This window comes from Myodes glareolus, chromosome 21, assembly GCF_982192425.1.
Source record: "Myodes glareolus chromosome 21, mMyoGla1.1, whole genome shotgun sequence".
NCBI classification, from domain to species: domain Eukaryota; kingdom Metazoa; phylum Chordata; class Mammalia; order Rodentia; family Cricetidae; genus Myodes; species Myodes glareolus.
The window spans coordinates 32,357,075-32,366,537 of NC_142046.1; the positions used below are offsets into that span (position 1 = coordinate 32,357,075).

The 9,463-nt window shown below is 39.9% G+C and overlaps 1 protein-coding gene across 20 annotated transcripts in view; it reads left to right on the top strand.

Annotated features, from left to right (window-relative positions):
* Mbd5 (methyl-CpG binding domain protein 5) overlaps positions 1-7,461 on the top strand; it is a 348,936-nt gene extending 341,475 nt beyond the window's left edge. For all 20 annotated transcript variants that reach the window (XM_085681158.2, XM_085681157.2, XM_085681167.2 and 17 more), the window contains 2 exons: positions 4,226-4,301; positions 6,856-7,461. In XM_085681158.2, coding sequence (XP_085537284.1) covers positions 4,226-4,301; positions 6,856-6,927 — 148 coding nt within the window. In that variant the 3' untranslated portion in view covers positions 6,928-7,461. The remainder of the gene's footprint in view (positions 1-4,225; positions 4,302-6,855) is intronic.
* Positions 7,462-9,463: the final 2,002 nt, after the last annotated feature.

Below are 9,463 nucleotides of genomic sequence, written 5' to 3' on the forward strand. Positions count from 1 at the left end.
AAGAGGGAGCGACAGAAAGATGTGAGAGCCAGACGTAGTGAACATCTGCAGTAAAGTAGTAATATTTGTCAGACATGATTGCACATAAAACACAGCAGCTGGGACTGATATACAGAAGCAGGCTAGCCAAAATCCCAAAACAAACGGGGGAGGGACTCTTCCCCTAGCTGAGGAGCTATTGGCAGCTGATGGCTGTGGAGGAGGTAGAGTCAGTTTTCTTCAGGGTTGTGGCCCCTGGGAGGCTACCCATGCTTTAGTCAATGATCTTACACCACGCACATGCAGGTAGCGCTAAGTGAACTCAGTGGGTTTAAAAGAAGGAGGAGGAAGAGAAGGAAGAAAAAAGAAGAAAGAAGGAGGAGTCAAGAAAGCAGCCTATGAAGTTTGGAGGAAAAGTGGTAGGGAGAGGAGGAGAAATAGCAGGGATTGTAGATTTGATGAAAATGAACCATGCACATATGAAACTCCCAAATAATAAAAAAGAATAATTTCAAGTAAGCTTTTTTAATTGTCTTCAATTTTCATACTGCTTTATAGATTAGATTTTCAGAATACAGAGTTCTTGGCTTTCTGTTTTTACTTAACTTGTTATGTTCTACCTGAAACGAGTCACCGACATTCTAAAGTGAATCTTAAAAAGTCATACACAATTTCTCAGTTCACACTTACATCTTATATCATTCACAGACTTTACCTGGCCTTTTTTTCTTTTTAATTCATAAAGATAAAGATAATACATGATAGTCAAAGGAGATAAGAAGTGGCAATTATCTCCATTAATGACTAGAAATATGATTATATGAATGTCTGTTGCTTAATCAGTTAGGATCTAGAGTGTCCATTAGTAAAAATTTTTATTATTAAGTGTCAGCAGGAAATAGCCAATACTAATGGAGACTCCACAGAAGGCTCTCAGGACTGGAAAACCAAATTTTGACTAATTTTTCCTTTAAGAACTTATGGAACTTTCTCTTCCTCTTCTAAGCTCATTCGTTCAGGGCACACATGCTGTGGAAATCGGTCTGTAGATGCGATACCTAGAAAAGTCTGTCTGCCTCTTGACTTTCGTGATACCTTCAAATCATTTCATGCTCCACATCTCTGTGTGTGTTCTCTTTCCAAAAATAGTCATTTCTCCTTCTAGTGTCTGTTTAAGTTTATTATAAACAAAACATTGTGCTATTTGGTCTAAATTGCCATTGAATATTTTGTTTTATTTATTGGGGAGGGACATATGCATAAGCCATGGCAAATATGTGGAGGTCAGAAGACAGCTTGTGGGAGTTGGTTCTCTTCTTCCACCACATTAGTCTTTGGGGTCAAACTGAGGTCATCAGACTTTGATAGCATGTGCCTTCACCCACTGAACCACTGCACTGGACCATATTGCATGTTTTTTTTACAAATATCTTTTTTAATACTTGGGTGAACAATGGGTTCCTAATGTTCTAACTTTGTATTCAATAAGTACTATTGTTAAATCATTTCTGTACTTTCATCATGATGTTACAGTGTTCTTCGTTTGAAAAAAATTATGACTCTTACTTTGGAAAGGTATTTATAGTTAAATACACATTTTCCTAATTACATAATTATAATTGATTTCACTCTTTTCGCTTAAAAAGTCACAAAGTATTATATACACACAGTTACCACAGCACCTACTTCATGAGATTGCTGTAAATTTTAAATGAGATAATACATAAAGATCTAACTATTGTTGGCAAATATAAGTCTTTCAATAAATAGTAAGTACTCTTGCTATTAAGAGGGGTGACAGAGCAGCTCAGTGGCTAATGTGCTTTCTGAGTTGATCCCTGGGATCCATGTGGCCGGAGAGAACCAACTCCCACAACCTGTCCTTTGACCTCAACACCATGGCTTGTGCACTTTCTGACTTAAATAAATAAATATTTTCTGAAAGACGATTAAAGGGAAGAGAGCATAGTTCACTGGTGGATTTTTAATGAAATATTTTTTTATTTTTAGTTATTTAGAAGTTTTTAGGCATAGTCCATTTTTATTCTATAATATGTTATAATCAAAATACATAAAAACTAAATATCCTTGAAACTTATGGGGGCAGGAGAGATGGTTCCATGCCTAAGAACACTGGTTGTTCTTCAGAGTACTAGGGTTCAATTCCTAGCACCCACACAGTATCTAACAGCCATCTATAAATCCTATCCCAGGGGATCCAATGCATTCTTGTGATACCTGGCATGTACATGGCATGCAAACTTACTTGTAAGCAAAACACCCATAAACATGAGTAATTTTTTTCAATTTTTGAAAAAATATAAATGCCTGTTTCTCAATCCAAAAGACAAAATAAAGATAAACCTATTAAATGCACTGCAGAAAGCGTGATATTGCTAGACAATTTGCCCATGAAGAATATTATCATGATTCTCACCAAATAGCCCTTAAAAGAGGTCCTAGCTCAACCTTAGTCAAACACTGATGGCCCCAGAGTCCTGGATTTGAGCTTCTTCCAAGTCACCCAGGATCACACTTAACAAACTCCTCACTGAAAGACGACAACAACTCAGAGTGACTCTACAAGATGCAGACATCCATAAAAATGGAATGGCAGGCAGTTATATGTGGAAATGCTGTGTACTGGTAAAAAGAATCAAACATGTATGCCAGCTTGAATGGTGCCCAAAAATAACAATACAGGAATACTGGCATGGTGGTGCATGTCTTTATCCCAACGTGGAGGAAGAGGCCAACCTGATCTACATTGACAAGACCCTGCCTCAAAATAATAGTACTGCTGCTACTGATGATGATGATGATGATGATGATGATGATGATGATGATATAGTAGTGAAGAAAGATGAATTGTGAGTTCTGACAGCTTTTTGTGTGTAAAAAAAAAAAATCTGTCCATGGGTATATCATGTAAAACATAAGCTAAGGAGGCAAATGGAAGAGAGTGTGACTGAGAATGGTCAGCAAATAGAAATCTAATCTTTCCTTTCAGTTGAACTGACTTATGTGCACGTTTGACTTACCAAGATACAGGACCCATTTATGCTCACTTTGGACAAATTCACTCAGCAAATATATGCAGCATTTATGGTGTGCCTAGAAGTGTAATACTCAAAGGTGGATCAGTGAGCATCTGTAAGACACAGGGGAAAAAAACAAAATATGGGTATTGTCAGGTCGTTGTGTATTGAGAACAAAACCTAGGGAGCTCTCTGGTAAATGGAGAGACCTCATCCAAAGGCATTCCACTGAAGTTTTGGTGTGTTCCCTCCCACAAGTGCAAATTTCCAATCTCCAATGTAGACTTAACTCTTGCAATGTAGACTTAACTCTTGCAAAGCCATGCCAATGATAGCCTGCTATAGGAGTTTACTTCAGCCACTTTCCCGTCAAATGTCCTGATGGGAATAGATTGCCTACATATTCAGAAGATTCGGGAATAAAGTCTATATGTATAGATGAGGGGAAGGAAGGTAGGTGAATGGATGTGTAGCCATAGAGAAGGTCAGTTTTCTTGACTGTAGTAATGGGCACAACACTTTCATCCATATCAGTTTCAAATTTGGCACGTGTGGTGTGTTATTCAGGAAACCATAAAGTGGGGTGCTGAGTGAGAAAGCAATAGTCAGAGGAGTGATCGGCATCTGAGACAATCATCCTATGTCTGTTGAAGGATCACACCATGTCAGTTTAAGTGAATATGTGTGAAACCAGCCTCCGAGCCTCAGGTGTGATGAGGGAATAGCTGTTTCTTACCTGGACAGTGCATCAGAATTTAACTCTCTTTTTGCTCCATTTGACATAGCTGAGATCCAGAAAGGGTGGAGGGAGCTCCCTAGTGGTCAGAGCCTGCAGTTCAGTCCCCGTGTCCCAGCCACAATCTGTTTCCCTGCTGAAAAACAGCCAGGCAAAAGACATTGTGGGGCAGACTGATATCTGGTAGAAGCCCCTGTGTTGGTGGCCACAGAACCCCTGACCCACCCTTCATCGCCGGATGCAGAAGAAGCATATGATGGCGTGAGCTTCCTGGGCTCATCTTTTTAAGACGCTGTTATTTAAATCATTAGTGTTCAGTGGTGGGAACTCCAGAGTGATGGGTTTTCTAAACATGAATCTAGATTGACTTTCTCTGGTAGAATTGATATGTTTGTTTTCTGATTAGGGACTTAAATGAAGGCTTTTGTTTCTTTAATTTGTTAATCTGGCATGTTATTTTCATTAATTCCAGAAGTGGAAAGCTAAATAACCATTTAGAAGCTGCTATTCATGAGGCCATGAGTGAACTGGACAAAATGTCTGGGACAGTAAGTCAATTTATTTTTCTCATTATACTGTGTTTCTTTGAAAATAAATTGCTTTAACAGTTTTTTGGTAACCTCTCTTGAACATTGTAAAGCAACTCATAGCCATGCTAAACTGCTCCACAAGGGAGAGACTGATCCCAGAAAAGCATTTAAGGAAAAGGAGCCTGTATTAGCTATGCCTTTATTATTTCTCTGAGATAAGTAACTTCTGTTTTCTTACAAAGGTTCATTAAGTGTCAGCAGCAATATGGTAAGGTCCCAATCACAGATTCTGCATGTGACTGTGAGTAGCAGTGGCTCTCAGTGTAACTAAAATATTCAGCAGTACAAACTTCACATTTAAGGGGGAAAGTGAGATTTTTAAAAAAAAGTCAATTTCAAAGAGTGTACTGCTTCTCATTTTCTTTCTGCTATCTTAAAGTTAAAATGTTTTGTGCAAAGTTCTGTTAGTATAAACTGTAAACCCTGTGATTAAGGAAGTAATGTGCTTTCTCTTCACATTTTTTGTTGGATGATGCATTGGATGCTTTGAGGAGAGAAGTATAAAGCCTTCTCTCCTTCACATGTAGACTTTAAACACATGAATCTAATTTTAGTAATCCCTCTAAACTAAGAATTATTTCAGGCTATGTACCAATGAAAAATAATTTACTGACACTTTGAATTAGGTCTTCCGAATTCTAACAACCCATCCAATGTCTACTCAATGATGGATAACACGCAGAGGTTCTCAAAACGTTGCCATTGGTGCAGGTCATAAACATTTGGTAATCTAACCTGCAGTGGGAGGACACTGAGTCTCCTGATAAACTTGTAGGCCTAGACCAGTGGCCATCAACTCAACATCTTCTAGGACCCGGGTGTATGAGTAAAGAGTATCAGGTATGAAAGCAATAACAATCCTAGAATTGAGAATTACCAACTAAGATGTACTGCTTACACTGCTGACCACTCCCCGTCTTCAAATTTTGGCACCAAAGGCCATCTCTCACTTGATTCTGAGGTCTTCTGAGGAAGGTGCTGCTCCCCTCAGCCTCTCACATTCTAGATTTTCTGTGAAGTGCCCACCGCTCCTTTGGACCTTAACGTATTCCATGTCCCATATCCATTGCATCCTGTTGATAGTGAAGAAAGAGAGGGCACAGGCAGTTGTCAACATAGCTCCTATCAGCCCAGACCGCCGCAACACAAGTGGGGTAGGAAATACATTATACAATGTGCCTTCCAAGGAAAATGATAAAAATGGTTTGGTCTTTGTCTCTCTGTCTTGGGGCATTTGGCCTTTGTGACCACCAGGAATTGGCAACTAATGACGTGAACCTGGAATGAGTTCTTCAGGAGTTCTTGCTCCTTCATACTCCAGCAGAGTTGAACCATGCGGAAAGTTGCGATGGAATTGCAAGATGCCCCTAACTTTCTCGAGAATCCAAAAGTAAAATGCCTCATGTTTACATGTTTTAAAGACATGCCCAGAAAGGGTCTGGAGAAAGAAGTGGTCCTGGAAGTTCATGAGCATTATCCTAAAGCTTTCACTACCATTTTTATAAAAGAATCTTACCTTTGACTAAAGACAGTTAGCCTTTGCTGTTGCCTAACCTTTCTTTTTATAATTGGCTCGGTGTTGGGAATTGAATCTAGGACTTCATGCATGCTTGGCAAGCACTTACAACTGAGTTAGTTCCCAGCCCTTAAACGTTACATTTAAAGCACATAATTAACCCAAGTGGATTGTTTTTCCTAACTCTAAGTACTGTGGCATCATGTTGATAGGTTAAAATTGGCTGTGGTAGAATCATTTACACCATGGAAATCGGCAAATGCTACACTGGTTTTGTTTCCAAATGCTAGTTTAAAATACTTACTTTGGCCACAGCTTTGGGTCTACTCTGTCTTCTGTGTCTTACTTCATTCCTTGTCATCAGTAGCCATGTTCCCACTTGGGAGATCTTACCTCCTGTCCCTCAAAATGTATCTGTTATCTAATGCTCTTGTACCATTCAACCCCTTTTTGCTGTGATGCACAAAATTATATGTTTCTAGTTCCTGTATTAATATATAACAGTGAGTTGCATTAGTTGTTCTTCCCAACTCACACAAACTCAAACCTGCCAATGAGTGGTCGTGGTGTTCTGTTGCCTTTGCTGATTCTTCTCATAAACAAACATCCTCTGGCAGAACTACATGTAGATAGATGTTCCGATCTTTGACACTTTGTAGCAGTTATACAGTCAGTAGTGTAACGAAGAGAACAGACGTGGATTTGGCATGCATTTACCCGAGTCTCCAGGCCATAGGGAGGTTGTTGATCCAGGGATCTCTGGCTGGCGATCCTTCAGCTCATACTGTGCTCCACACTATTCAGTGGTGTCTTCTGCTACTCAGATTGTCAATTTCTACTATCGTGTACAGACTTAGGTCTTTGTAAATTTTTAAGAGTCTTAGGCTATGTGTGGTTGGAAACGAAGCAGACTGTTTTCTGCCCTATGTCTTTGTCAGAAGTCCTATGGTGTTTATGATTTCAATCTTCCTGTTGTTTCTCCCACCTTATTCCCAGGTTCACCAAATCCCACAGGGTGACAGACAAATGAGGCCCCCCAAGCCCAAGAGGAGGAAGATCTCCAGATAACAGAGACTGTTCCACGGGCACAGTGTTATCAAAGGAGCATGCGCAGATCCATCTGTATGCGGGTGTTGGTATGGCCACGGTGAGGTCAGATTGTAAACTATGGCAGATGGCTACCACCACAGGGCGCTAAAAGGAGCAATGCTGGAGATGTGTTTTGATCAGGAAGGAAAATGAATGTTGAAAACAAAACAAAACAATCAAAATCCCTGTATGAACAAAGTGATAAATGGCCAAGTGATTGCTGAGAAGCATTTTCTATTATACTAAAATTGTGATTATAAGAGATAGTCCAAATGTTTCTGAAGAATTTTCAGTGTTGTATATAGAAAATACAGAATTTCATGACGATATTAGAAATGTAAATATTGTACAATATTGTCATGTACAAGCATACTTAATGCACACTTTATCTTTTATTGTACAAAGAAATAGTGTACAAAAATCTTTGGTTTCTATGGAGTACACCTACCAGAGACTACCAGTGTAAAGTGATAAATAAAAATACAACCTAAATGCTTTTCTATGATAATATAACAGATGCTGGTTTTGTATTTAACAGCAGAGAAAGACATGATGATGTAATACACAAATCATGGCATACGCTGCACACCACTGAGTGTCCATTTATAATGTCCCTTTAGCAGGAGCCTCATATGAAAGCACTAGACTCAGGTTTTGGGGTCTAAGAAGCCTGAAAATTTCTGAGCGGATGAGGGTTCACGGGCCTAAATCAAGAATTCAGAATCTCAACCATTTGTTAAAATTTCACTATTTCACAGTTTCGGACATTTCTATAATGAGTTTGAGTCATTGTCCCTGCCTCCATCCCCCTTCTCTTATCCCCCCTCTTTACAGTGAGTTCCCCTCCTATTTTTATGTCTTCCTGTGTGTGACCCACTGAATGTGATTACAGTTTCTTGCCTGAGCATGGGCGGGAGATTATTTACTAGAGCACATCTACACCAGAAGGGAAAATGACATCCCCTTGCCCAGCAACTGTTAACTGCTAATAGTCCCTCAGGGTGGAGTGAGACCACACGGGCCCCTCCACCATCCATGGTGAAACTGCTATGTTCAATCATGTGTAAGTCTTGAGCAGATAAGCAAAGCTGCGGGCTGGAGAGGGATGGCTGTGGCACACCCAGAAGAGCTCCCTGTGCTCTGGCTCTAGCGTTCCCTCCACCCCTTCTCCTACCTTGGAAAGAGGATATGGCTGTTCCATTTAGGCCATTTCTAAAAGCTAAGTTTTAAAATAGAATAGGTTTTATAAAATTTAAAATACACTTAGATAAACTATTTTACTCCATCATTTATTTAGTAACTATTTGATAGCCACCAGTTGAACTAGATAGCTTTCCATCAACGACACTCAAGAGTTTTTCTGCAGACAACGTCTGACGAGGTAAAGCTTCATTTCCACACATGGAGGCAAAGGCCACACATTGCAGCCCTCAACAGACGTAAGGGTGAAGACAGTTCAGTTTTCATTTTTTGTAATGGGAAAAATAAATCAAACTGCATTTCATGCCATTCATTTATGTCACTTTACACGGAAGGGAGAGCAGCTTACAAAATTATGAGCAGTGGTAATTTTTATCAGTATTACGTAACATATCAGATTTATTTTATTTAAAGAATTATTTATACCATTCACAGATTATTTTATATATATATATATTAATGTGGCTGAAATATGTTGGTTACGTCTTATTAGCCAAATTATTTATGTTATATTAAATAAAAAATGTGAAATAAATGTAGAATATTGCTACATTACAAATACATGAACCTAAAACTGTGAGTCTTCGTAAAGTGCAAGATAACGAACAATAAGGGAGCACAGAGCATCTCCTGTCTGTTGCACAAGTCTTTGTGATGGTGGCATAGACACAATTGCAGATCACCTGTTAGAGGCTGTCAAAAGAAGGGATGTGTTATCCCCCTTTCTTGGAACTAGAAAGACCCAAGACCCCCAGAGAGCACTGCCTGTCCCCCTGCCATGGTCACTCCGTAGCCTGGCACTCAGCTGCTGGGAGATTGTCCTCAACAGACTCTGGACCAGACACTACCACCTTCCTAACCCTCCTCTTAAACTCCTCAGTCCCATCATGTAACAGAGTCCCAGTAACCCAGGAGAAAGGAGACAAAACTCAGCGTACACAGTACACACACACCACCAGAGTCTCTTTCTTTTCTTTATTAAGACAGGGCCTTTCTATGTAGCTCTGACTGTCCGGGAACTTGCTACATAGTCCAGGGTGACCTCAAATAGACAGACCCTGCTGCCTCTGCCTCCCAAGTACTGGAACTGAAGGCATACACCACCACACCCATCCTCCACCAGGCTCACCTTTGATATCAGAGTTCTGAGATTTTCCCCCACATCTTTTACCTTTCTGTCTGTCCTGTTCCCACCCTGACTCTTATCCTCAAGCCTGATGATACATGGCTGCAATGGAAGTGCCTCCTGCAGTGTGTATGGTCATTTTATCTTTGGGGAAGATGGGAAGGGGTACCAGAAGGAGGGTCCCACAGT